The 13,694-nt window shown below is 32.7% G+C and overlaps 1 protein-coding gene across 1 annotated transcript in view; it reads right to left on the bottom strand.

Moving 5' to 3' along the window:
• DNAH14 (dynein axonemal heavy chain 14) overlaps positions 1–13,694 on the bottom strand; it is a 274,100-nt gene that overhangs the window by 132,099 nt on the left and 128,307 nt on the right. The window contains exons 37-40 of the mRNA XM_072948673.1: positions 13,179–13,313; positions 6,734–6,949; positions 1,998–2,088; positions 414–622 (exon numbers count right to left, since the gene is read on the bottom strand). Coding sequence (XP_072804774.1) covers positions 414–622; positions 1,998–2,088; positions 6,734–6,949; positions 13,179–13,313 — 651 coding nt within the window. The remainder of the gene's footprint in view (positions 1–413; positions 623–1,997; positions 2,089–6,733; positions 6,950–13,178; positions 13,314–13,694) is intronic.

The raw sequence follows: 13,694 nt of genomic DNA on the forward strand, positions 1-13,694 counted from the left end.
AATTAATTTCATATAAGGGAAACACTCATTCTTTACTGTATCTTCTACTTCTTCACCACTGCCTTGGTTATGTATTTCACAAATCCTCAGAGTCATGGAGTGAGTGTGAAAAGGCTTCAGGGCAATCCTTTCCTCTACTGAAAAAATAATTCATATCAGTAATTTAACCTGTCTATTGAAAGCACTTCTTACTCATGGCTGTAGAAAAAACTGACAATCAATTACTAAGTAGTATTGATAACAGTAGTAATTACATTCATATTCATTTCTGGGTTAGGAGGCTTTATGGGACACAAAATTTTTTAACTACTGGGATCACCTTGCTGAATCCAGAGGTAACAAACATAAAAATGCTGTAGATAATGTCTTAAACAATACATTTTCTTTGTTAAGAAATGTTTTAGAAAACTTACCATATAGACCATTGCACATCGGCCAACAGTAGCAGGACTAGCCTGAGAGAGACTGTCCACTTCAAAAATCACTCTTATTTTATTAGTCAAAGCTATTCTCTCACTGTTTGCTAGACACAATGTTCTAGTGTCATCTAGCACGGAGTTGAGATTTTCTACCCATAGGGTATCCACTGGACCATCTAAAATAATCCATTGCCAATCGAAGTCTGGAGAGAAAAATAGTTTTTAGTGTAACTGAGAATGAGCTCAGTCTTCTTTCATTATAATCTTGCAAATCTTCTATCTTATTTAGAAAATGCTTTGTAATTAAGATGAAAAACAGTATCCTAGAAAACACTAGTGTGAATGTATTTATATGTAATCTCTAATATCTATTAAATATGAATATTCATACCACATACTTAATAATGCTTTAAACATTGTTTTAACATTCTTAGATTGCTGAATTATATAAAATTAACCCTTAAAAGTTGGATAAGAGAATGATCCATGAATTTGTCTTTTCCATAATAATATGGTTTGTGTTTCCCTCTTTGATCCAGGAACTTTTTGGATACACTGCCTCTGGGAAATAGGAATGGGATATATATTCCCTTTAAAGAATGAATCAGATAGTCAGATTTTAGAGCATTTCACACTGGGAACCCATTTACTTCTCTTTTCACACTTTATACCCACCACATTGCTCTGCAGTATTAGAAAATCTATTGGTCAGGATACAGGAGGTATGAATGGGTCACTATGGAAATAGAAAATAGTTAACCACCTGAAAGATAGCAAAGCATCCCAGGAGAACAGGAGTAGAGTTAGGATCCAGACAGTCACCACTATTAAGATGGGCTGAAATATCAGCCTTGGGGATTGTCTTAAAATCCTATGAAAGAAACATTATGCCCAATCACTGAACTCTCCCAAATTGAACACCAAAATTGACACACAAAAATTCAGGAATCCTAAAAAAGTAGAAGCAATAGCAGAAGTCTCTTTCAAAGCTGAGAACAAAAATGTACTACTGGTGGATGTGCTGATACCAAATTCAACATAAAGTAGTGAAAGCAATGGTTGGGGCTCCTGCAGTAGACTGTCTGCTCCTTTGGAGCAGGGACCTTGTCGTATACACTCTCCATCCCTCTGGCACACAGCAAAGTGGCACATAATGAGTATGCAATTTATTTTAGATGAATATGTTTGGGGTCTATGACTTGTCCTGGGAATGTATATATTATCTGAAGTCCCACTTCAGAGGCAATACATTGTAGGTTGCCACTGTTGCTTCTAAGCCAATACTTATTTCTACCTTTAATATCTAGTTGGTTCTTATGAGACATTAATGGTCATTTATAAACTGAAAGGTCTATGTAAGTGCTAGTATTTATATAACATAATTATACATGTGTATACTGTAATATAGTTTGTGGTAATATATACAAATCTTAAATAAGCACAAGATAAAAATAAATAGTACAAGAACAAAATATCACTGACCAAAAGTGTTTTTAAAGATAAAAATAAAGCTCATGTTAGTTCAGTTTTTTCTTCTATGTTGATTAACTCATCTTCATTGAATTTATTAACACTTACCCTGACTTTCTGCAATTTTAATATCTTTCTCCATCTCCTCAAAAATATAATAATCAGTATCTGCTGTATCAGAGGAATCAAGTTTGAAAACCTAAAATATGTAGTCAATAATGTTTAAATTTCCTTAAATAATAAAAATATAAAAGGTTCTATATCTGAAAAGACCAACATGTCTAAATGGAGTATTAACGGTATTACATAGTATCATAGCTTATAAAAGTAACACATAGAAGAATGAAAACAGTCTATTAATTGTCTAAACTTTCAGAAGGAACACACAAACAAACCAAAGAAAAGATAACACAAACTGGATGTTTTAAATATAATTATAATGACAGCAATAAGCTCAAACATATGTTGTAAACAATAAATGTAAACATATTAAACTTGCCTATAGAAAGAAAAATATTTAGTACCAACTACATCATGTATATGTGAGATATTTCTTTAAAAATTACCTAGGTTGTAGGATAATAAGTAAAGACATACTAGGTGGGCAAAAAAATAAATAAATAAAAAACAAAGCAGAAATGATAATCAGGGGAAAATCATACAAGATGAACAATAGGATTTTTAAATGAGAAAGATTAGGCAATAAAGTAATTCTTAAACTATTCTAAAAATAAAAAAATCAGACAATATTTTTTAATCACAATGCAATAAAACTATAACTTAAGAAAGGGAGTGGCCAAGATGACAGAGTAGGAAGATTCTGAGCACGTCTCCTCCTATAGGCACACCAAAGTTATAACTATCTAAGGTATAAGATAAACTATCTATGAGAATGACCTGAAGACCAGCAGAAAATATTTTTTTAAACAAATAAAGACATAAGGAAGGAATCACAATGAGACAGGAAGAAAAGGTGGAGACATGGTACAGTCAAGATCCACACCCTCCAGACTAGTGGTCCACAAAGGGGAGGATTATCAGAATTTCAGAGGTTCTTTCCAAGGAGCAAGGAGTCTGAGCCCCACATCAGACGACCCACCCAGGGTGTTCTGCACCCACAAGATGACTGCCCAAAACATTCTGCTTTGAAGGCCAACAGTCCTTGTATACAGGAGAGCTAGAGGGCTGTAGGAAACAGACAGTTTGTTCTTAAAGTGCACACACAAAATCTCACATACTTTAAGACCCAGCATATGGCAGTAATTTGAAAGGAGCCTGGGTCAGACTCACTTGCTGATCTTGGAGAGCCTCCCAGAGAGGCAAGAGGCAACTGGGACTCCCTCTGGGGACACAGATGCTGGCAGCAGCCATTTTGGGGAGCTCATTCAACCACAAGTCACTGGTGGTGGCAAGTTCCATTTTGGAGTCTTTCGACTAGCCTATTAGCAACAGAGGCTTACATTTCAACCAGACAGTTGGCAACAGCCCTGGGATGCATGGACCCCAGAGACAGCTATACCAGGACCCAGCCCTACTCATAAGCAGCTGGCAGCTTCCACATAAGGCAGGGCCTGACAGTCAACTGGGCTGGAGGCTGGCTGCACCAACCAGGGCACTCACAGTAGTTGACTCCATCATGATAGAAAGGCCTATTCAGCTGACATAGGAGGTACCCCTAGAGCATACAGCTCTGGTGTGCTGTTGGGTCCCAGAGGATGTCTCCTACATAAGACCACTTCTCCAAGACTGGGAATGTAATCAATCTACTTAGAAATAAACACAGAGAACAGAGCAAAATGAAGAGATACAGGAATATGTTCCAAATGAAGGAACAAAACAAAAACCTCAGAAAGAGAATTATACAAAGTGGAAATAAGCAATATATCTAATAACAGGTTCAGGGTAATGAACATAAAGATGCTCAAAGAACGTGGGACAAGAATGGACGAACACAGTAGAAGTCTAATAAAGACTTAGAAAATATAGAGAAAAAGCAAACAGAGCTGAAAAACACAATAACTGAAATAAAAAGTACACTAGAAGGGATCAAAAGTAGATTAGATGATACAAAGGAATGGATCAGCAAACTGGAAGACAGAGTAGTGGAAATCACCCAAGATGAACAGGAAAAAAGAAATTTAAAAAGTCAGGACAGTTTAAGAGATCTCTGGGACAACATCAAGCCTATTAACATTCTTATTATAGGGGTCCCACAAGGAGAAGAGAGAGAAAGAGGCAGAGAACTTATATACAGAAATTATAGCTGAAAACTCCCCTAACCAGAGAAGGAAAACAGACATTCAAGTACAGAAAGCACAAAAAATCTCAAACAAGATCAACCCAAAGAGATCCACACCAAGACACATTGTAATTAAAATGACAAAGATTAAAGATAAAGAGAGAATCATAAAGCAGCAAAGGAAAAGCAGCTAGTTACATACAAGGGAACTCTCATTAAGACCATCATCTAACTGTTTGGCAAAAACTTTTCAGGCCAGAAGGGAGTGGCACAATATATTTAAAGTGATGAAAGACAAAACCTACAACCAAGAATACTCTGCTTGGCAAGGCTCTCATTTCGATTTGAAGAGAATTAAGGAGTATTACAGACAAGAAAAAGCCAAAAGATTGCAACACCACTGAACTGGCTTTAAAAGATTGATAAAGGAACTTCTTTAAGTGGAAAAGTAAAGTGAAGATCACAACTAGATATATGAAAATTATGAAAGAAAAAATCTCCTTGGTAAAGGCAAATACACAGTAAAGGTAGTAGATCAACTACTTATGAAGCTAGTAGACAGGTTAAAAGACAAAAGCAGTGAAACCATTGATAGTCACAGGTAGTTAGGAATTCAAGTGGTTAAGGAGTACACAAAACAAAAAGATGTAATATATGATATTGAAAACATTAAATATGCAGGGAGGAGTAAAAATGCAGGGTTATCAGATTGCACTCAAAATGAAGAGATCATCAACTTAAAATAACCACAGATATAAATGTTATTATGTATGAACTGCATGGAAACTACAAACAAAAAATCTAGCATAGACACACACACATAAAAGAGAAAGGAATCCAAAGATAACATAAAAGATAGTCATCAAATCATACGGGAAGAGAGCAAAAGAAGAAGAAAGAAACAAAAAAGGACTACAAAACCACCAGAAAACAATGAACAAAATGGCATTAAATACATACCTATCAGTATGTGTTTTAAATGTAAATGGACTAACTGCTCCAATCAAAGACAGAGGGGCTGAATGAATTAAAAGCACAAGACTCACATAAATGCTGCCCTCAGATCTAAATACTCCATTCAGATCTAAAGACACGCAGACTAAAAGTGAGGGGATGGAAAAAGTTATTCCATGCAAAAGGAAACAAAAAGAAAGTTGGGTGGGAATACTTATATGAGACAAAACAGACTATAAAAGACTGTAACAAGAGACAAAGAACAGCATTATATAATGCTAAGGATCAATCCAACAAGAAGATATCAATTGTAAATATATATGCACTCAACAAAGGAGCATCTAAATATACAGAGCAAATAATAACAAACATAAAGAGAGAAAGTGATAGTAACACAATAATAGTAGGAGATTTTAATACTCCACTTACAACAGTGGGCAGATCATTCAGACAGAAAATTAGTAAGAAAACACTGGTCTCAAGTAACACATTAGACCAATGGACTTAATAGATATATATAGAACATTTCATCTAAAAATAGCAGAATCCACATTCTTTTCAAGTGCATATGAAACACCTTCCAAGAGGAAAGTCTAGGTTACAAAGTAAGTAACAATAAATTTAAGAAGACTGAAATCATATTCAGCATCTTTTCTAACAACAGTGAGATAAATTACTCAGTTGAACCAGGATCATTTTCCATTGGGAAAAACTTAAACATTTATACCAAAATAAATTATTCACAGATGAAGATTTAAAAGGGTTCATTATATGTTTGTTCTTAAGCAACCATAGATATATCAGAATAATCTTAGACTAGGAAAAGGTGTTACTGAAAAGTTAGACTCTACAAAGGAATATACTGATAAACTTCTCTGATTGTGGAAAATAAGTATAGCACAGATGACAAATATATATTTAATTCTTTTTAACATAGAAAACATTCTCAAATCAATATAAATACAGCAACAATAAAATTTTTATTTCTTTAGGATAAATTATCAGGAGATTCCTAAAAAAGAAATGTCAAGTTAAAAATATCATATGTATTTCCAAAATTATCCTCAGGCATGTATGAATTTCTGTTTCACAACTATGTAATTATGGAATATTAGTTTTCTATTTCAAAAAAGTTTTTGCTACTCTGGTTCCAAATATCATCTTTTTGCTATTATACTTTAGCATAAGGTAAACATAGCAATAGTAAATGAAATTTACTACTAATCTCTACTCATTAATAATGAGAATTCAAATTTCCAATTGTTTTTGCTATTCATACTTATTCTTTGATGAATTTTGTATCAAATACTTTACACTTTAATTGAAGTATGTTTGTACCTCATTAATTTGAGGTATATTCGTGGTGCTGGGATCACTAGACTATCCTCCACTTACACATAATACATTTTGTGTTCCTTTAAAAGCAGCATATTTAACTTCATTTTAATGTTTACTAATTATTTTAAAGCACAATGGCATATTTTCTGGTTTTTTATAGCTTACAATTTTTCTTTTTTAAACTGATCTTAATACTTATAAAATTTATTTTTACACTAGGAAGTATCTAATGGAGCCTTAATATCAATCATTACATAAACAATGAAATAACCTACAATAATGAAATAAAATAATCATTCCATACTGAACTTACATTAGCTGAATCTGAGATTTTCGACTTTGGTTCAGGATCGCTGTCTTTCTTTGAGTACTTTGTAGTGTTCAAATACACATAATTTCGAATTGTTGCAGATAATAATCCATCAGTCCATTCCATAGTATTAGGATCCAGGTATCCATATAGTTCACTAAGAGTGACACACTTTGGATTTACAACACAAATATCTATTTTTCCTTTTCTTCCTGGAATCTGAGAAAAATCTAGTGTGGTTTTTAAAGACAATAACTATAGCACAATTATTTAATTTTTTGCATTGTTATTACTAAAGATTTTAGGAGAGATCTTTCACTCCAAGAAAGGATTCTTTATAAAGGTAGCAATTTGCAAGGAACAGTAAAACTGACTTATTAAAATTAGCCATAATATTCAAATCATTATTTTTTAGAATTCTAAATATTATAAGTGTCATCCCTCAGGGAAACAAAATGGGGGGGAAAATCCCATTGTGCCTATTCAGAACATCGTACATGAGCTGGGATGTGGTTTGACTGAAGTTGGATATAGAAGTGAGGGGAGCAGGATACAGTTTTAAGCTTCTAGTCAGAATTGGTACTCAAGCAGATCTTATTTGTAACATTCTAAACTGTCAAGGGCTACTAGAAGAACTGGTGTCTGTGCCAGTATCTCTGACCTCAAGCAGGAAAAGTGGCAGGTATTTCTTATGGAGGCTTCAGGAAGAATATATAGACTTATAGAAGCCTAAGACAAGATTATGGATAAAGACATATAATAGACCATGTAAGGCTCTAGGGAGAAGCTACGGTAAGAACCCTTTGGAAATTAAAGCATTATGAAGCAGCTGTGTATACAGAGGAATTGTGAAAGTCAGATGCAGGCCCAGTCAAGATGCATGCACAGAAAAAGACTGAGAAGACCTTAAACTTTCATTTCAGGCTGATCCTCAGGCTCAAAGCAGGCCCAGCTAATCAGTGGAGAACTACTCCAGCACAGAGCAAGTCTATAAAGCCTGGAAAGGTGGCTGTTTATCTTTTAAAAAAACAAATGCTCAATTTTCAACAACAACAATAAAAAATCACAAGGCTTACAAAGAAACATGAAAACGTGGTCCATTCAAAGGAACAAACTAAATCAACAGAAAACATCCCTGAGGAAGCTCAGACATTGAACATGGTAGACAAAAGTATTTTAATTAACTGTCTTAAGTACATGCAAAGAGATGAAGGAAATCATGGCCAAAGAACTAAAGAAAATGAGGAAAATGATATGAGAGCAAATAGTGAATAGAAACAAAAATTATATAAAGGAACCAAATAGAAATTACAGAGCTGAAAATACAACGGCTGAAGTAAAAAATTCAGCAGAGGCAATCAACAGCTAATATGAACAGAAAGGAAAAAGAATCAGCAAATTTGAAGACAGGGCTATTGAAATTACTTAGTCTTAGGAGCAGCCATAAAAGAACTCTCAATACACTTTAAAATACTGAAATCATATAAAGTACCATCTCCAAACAAATGGAATGAAACTAGAAATCAATAATAAAAGAAAAGTTGGAAAATTTGCAAATATATAAAATTGTTTAAATATACTCTTAAACAACCAATGGGTCAAAGAAGAAACAGAGAATTGAGTTGAATGAAAATGAAAATATATCATATCAACACTTACGGAATAAGTCAAAGTCATGCAAAGAGGAAACATTACAGTTATAAACACCCACATTAAAAGATCTCAAATCAACAACCTAATTTTATACTGTAAGGAATTAGGAAAAGAAGAGCAAACTGAATCTGAAGCCAGCAAAAAGAAGGAATAATGATTAGAGTAGAGATAAACAAGATAGAGAATAGAAAAACAATGGAGAGAACCAGTAAGACCAAAAGTTGGTTGCTTGAAAAGATCAACAAAATCAGCCAACTTTTAACCAGACTGAAAATAGAAAAGATGTAACAGAAATAAAGTATGGACTTACTATTGTCTTACAAATTAAATGATTATAAGACAACATTATGAATAATTGCAGGTCAACAAATTATAATCTAGATGAAACAGGCAAATTCCCAGAAACACCAAAAATTACCAAAACCTGACTGAAGAAAAAATAGAAAAACTTAACAGATCTATAAAGAGTAAAGAGACTGAATCAGTAATCAAAAATCTCCAACAAAGAAAAGTTCAAACCTAGATGATAGACGAATTCTACCAAACATTTAAAGAAGAATTAACCCCAATGCTATAAAAAATGTAAAAAGATGGAACACTTTCTAACACATTCTTTGAGGCCAGAAGTACCCTGATACTAAGCCCAGACAAAGGTACTACAAGAAAAGAAAACTACAGACCAATATCTGCTATAAATATAGATACAGAAATCCTCAAAAAAGTGCTAGCAAAGTGAATCCTATAGCACATTTAAAGGATTATGCACCATAACCAAGTGAGATTTATCCCTGGGATGCAAGGATGGTTCAATCTAAGAAAATCAATGTAGTATGCCACATTAATAGAACAAAGGAAATAAACTGCATGATCATCTCAAGAGAGGTAGAAAAAGCATTTGATAAAATTTCACACCCTTTTTGATAAAAACACTTGGTAAACTAGGAATAGGAGCGAATATTTTTTAACTTGATAAAGGGGTATTTATGAAAAACTCAGTTAACATCATATGCAAAGGTGAAAGTCTAAAATCTTTTCCCCTAAAATCAGGAACAAGGCAAGGATTCTCATTTTCACCACTGCTAATAAACATTGTACTGAAAATCTTAGCCTGGAAATTAGGTAAGAAAAGACATAAATGCATCTAAATTGGAAAAGAAGGAAAACTATCTCTATTTAAATATGATATGATTCTATATATAAAAAATCTCAATGAACAACTAACTGTTAGAGCTAACAAATGAATCAGCCCATTTGCAGAATACACAATCATCACACAAAACTCCACTGTGTTTCTATATAGCAGTAATAAACAATCCAAAAAAATTAAGAATGCAATTCCAGTTATAATATCATCCAAAGAATAAAATACTTAGGAATAAAGTAAATAAAGCAAGAGAAATACTTGTATGTTGAAAACTACAAAAAAGAAAAAACAACTTCTTGCTTGCTGAAAGAAATTAAAGATCTAAAAATGGAAAGATAACCCATGTTCACGGATTAGAAAACTTAATATTTTAATATAGTAATATTGTCTAAAGTGATCTGTGGATTCAATGTAATCCCTATCAATATTCCAATGGCCCTTTTTCCAGGAGTGGAAAAGCCAATCCTCAAATTCATATGGAATGCAAGGGGCCTAAAATAGCCAAATAATACCCAAAAAGGAAAGCAAAGTTGGAGGACTTACACTTGCCAATTTCAAAACTTACTATAAAACCACACAGTCAAATTACATATATCCTGGCACAGGGTTACCCATATACAACAATGGAATAGAACTGAGAGTCCAGAAATAAATGTAAATTATCTGTAGCCAACTGATTTTCAAAAACAATGCCAAAACAATTCAGTGGGAAAAGAGTAATAGTCTCTTTAACAAATAGTGCCAGGACAACTACATATCCACATGCAAAAGAATGAAGTTGGATTTCTACCTCACTCAATTTACAAATATAAACTCAAAGTGGATAAATAACTTAAGTACAAGGCTAAAATTATACAACTAACAGAAGAAAACATAGGGCTAAGTCTTCATGCCCTTGAATTTGTTAATGGATCCTTTGATTTGATACCAAAAGCATAAGCAACAATAGAATAAATTAGATTTCATAAAAATTAACAACCTTGGTGCATCAAAGGACATTATCAAGAAAGTGAAAAGACAACTTACAGAATAGGAGAAAATATTTGAAAATCATATATGATAAGGGTTTCATATCCAGAATACATAAAGAACACTTCCACTCAACAACAAAAAGACAATCCAATTTAAAAATGGACAAAAGATATGAAAAGACATTTCTCCAAAGATATATAAATGACCACTAAGAAAATGAAAAGTATTCAACACCTATTAGTCATTAAGGAAATACAAATAAAAACTGTGAGATAATATTTCACATCCACTAGAATGGGGGGGGGAAGTATTAAGGAAAATGTGGAGAAATAGGAAGCCTAATACATGGCTGGTAGTGATTTAAAATGATGTGGCTGCTGTGGAGTACAGTTTGGTGCTTCTTCAAAATGTTAAAAGAATACCATATAACCCAGCAATTCCACTCCTAGGTAAATATCCAAGAGAAATGGAAACATATGCCCACATAAAACCTTGTATATAAATGTCGATAGCAGTGGTATTCGTAATAGCTGAAAGGTGGAAGCAACCCAAGTATCCATCAAGAGATGAAGAGATAAATTGTGATGACTGGATAAACAAATATTTTATACAATGGAATATTAATCAGTCATATAATTGAATAAAGTACTGACACATGCTACAACCTGGATGAACCTCAAAAATGTATGCTAAGAGAAAGCAGCCGACACAAGAGGTCATCTATCGCATGATTCCTTTTATATAAAATATTCTGAGTAGGCAAATCCATATGTAGAGAAAGCCAATCAGTGGTTTCCAGAGAATGGAGAGAAGAGGTGGTGGGGAGTGACTTCTTAATGGGTAGGAGGGTGTTTTTCTGGGGTGATGAAAAAAGTTTTGAATCTAGAGAGAGGTGGTGATTGCACAATGTTATGAATGCACAAAACAGCACTGAAATTGTACATCTTAACATGGTTATATGATATGTGAACTCCACCTTGTTTTACTTTGCAGTACATGACCAAATTACACCCTATTACAAAGCAATCCCATTCCTGAGGTGTACACATTTTTAAAGGATACATATATACATAAGGGCATATAGTAAAAGCATTACAGAGGGTTCCTCTGATGATGAGGAAGAAGTGAAGATTAGAAAATTAAGTTAAACTAAGCCGAACTAAACTAAACTAAACTAAAGAGAAGATCTTGAATAGGCCAATTAAAGAAAAATTCACGAACTGAGGAGAAAGATCAAAACAATTCCATTATCTAAGGTCTTGTCATCAGTCTAAATATTTTTATTATAACTACATTTTAAAACTCTCAAATTTAAAAATATTAAACATGAGAGAAACAGTAAATAAATGATAGTACAGTCATATATACAGAATACACTCATTGGAATGCTATTATGAGAAGTTTTTAGTGACATGGGGTTAATTCTTGGCATATAACATTAGGTTACAATGTCAATATGAGAAAATTTGAGATCGTTTATACACAGTGTTATCAATTATTTTAAAATATATTTAGTGTAGGAAAATAATCAAAAGAAATATAGCAAAGTGTTTGCAGTTGTTCTCTTCCTAGGTGATTATTGTTTCTTTATATTTTTGTATTTTCCAAATTTCTCATAATTGTACTTACTTCTTTTGCAATTAAAAAATGTTTTTAATGAAACAAATTCTGTCCACAGAGTTGTAAAGACTGAATGAAATAATTCAAGTAAAAGTATTTTAGCTAGTATCTGGCTCATATCTCGTACTCCATAAATATTAATATTGCTGTGATAATTCACCTATTATTAATTTCAACTTCTTCAGAACTAATTAAGAGCTGTTGATAATGGAAGTTTAGACAGAGGGAAGGATAAAGAATTATGAACTACCACATGAATGATTTTGAAGCAGTATATTGTATACTAAAAACAATCCGCATAACTGAGAAATTGAGTTTCTAAGAATTTTGGAATATATTACCAAAAATGAATTTTTAAATAAGATAACTGAAGTGTTCACTATTGGATCCTAACTTTATATTGAATAAAAATGTCATAAAAAGTAGGCATTATTCTAGGCATCTAAAAACAATTTAACATTAGTAAACCTATCAACATAGCTTATTAAACTAACCAATTAAAGTATAGAAAATAGATGCTGAGAAATCATTTCATAAACTCTAGTAGTCAAAAACTAAAATATAATGAGACTAGAAGAAAATTTCCAAAGTGTGATAAAGAATCAGACTTATCATAAACTTAGGGAAAAATTATATTAAATACAGAAGTAAAAACTGGATTCCAGATAAAGGAACAAGATATTATAGCAACATTGTCCTAGAGGGGTAATGAATGCAATAAGATAAAATACGTCATATAAACATTAGGAAAAAGAAAAAATTATACTCATTTAAAGAGAATTCAATTGACTATCTAAAAAAACCAAACAGAACTACCAGTCCATTAGGAAAGTGACTAAATACAAATTAAACAACTCAATAGTATTATTTTATACTAGCATTTACCAATTTGAGGTTCAAGCGAAAAAAAAATCCTATTCACTACAATGATTCCCAACTACAAAATGCCTAGCAATACATTTAACAAGTAAAAAACATACTTCTGTAGAGAACAAAAAATGTTACTGAAGTATAAAATAAGATCTGAACAAATAAACATTTTATTTATAGAACATTTACCTGTGAAATACTGCCTCTTTCTTCAGTTGTTAAGAAATCTTCTACTGGTAACAATATTAATGCTCTTTCTAAAATTCTTCTGACTGTTGTTTTTCCTCCACCTGTCGGACCGACTAACATCACTCCAACACAAGCCTAAAACAACATTGCAGATTTATGGTTTAATTCTGGTTTACTGATTGCTCAGCTAAACTGAAACCTTAAGGTTCTAATTTACAAATACATCTTTAACTACATCCATGGACATTTCCTTGAAATTATTCAATCTGTTATAATCTGGGTTCTGTTTTTATTAACTAGGCTAATGTAAAATCACCAGAAAACTCCTAATTTTAAAATTCAAATAATAATTTTCAATTCTTGTTATTTAACAGTTTATCTCACTTTTCAATTCTCCTTCACTCCTGGTACCTTTCTCTATGACTGGCTTCTGTGATAAGATTTATCTGAGCTTCCTTTTTCCTATTTTCCCTCTTTTGAGTTCTGATTGTCCTTTCCATGTTGGGTCTTCCCTAA

This window comes from Vicugna pacos, chromosome 23 (genome assembly GCF_048564905.1).
Source record: "Vicugna pacos chromosome 23, VicPac4, whole genome shotgun sequence".
Taxonomy (NCBI): domain Eukaryota; kingdom Metazoa; phylum Chordata; class Mammalia; order Artiodactyla; family Camelidae; genus Vicugna; species Vicugna pacos.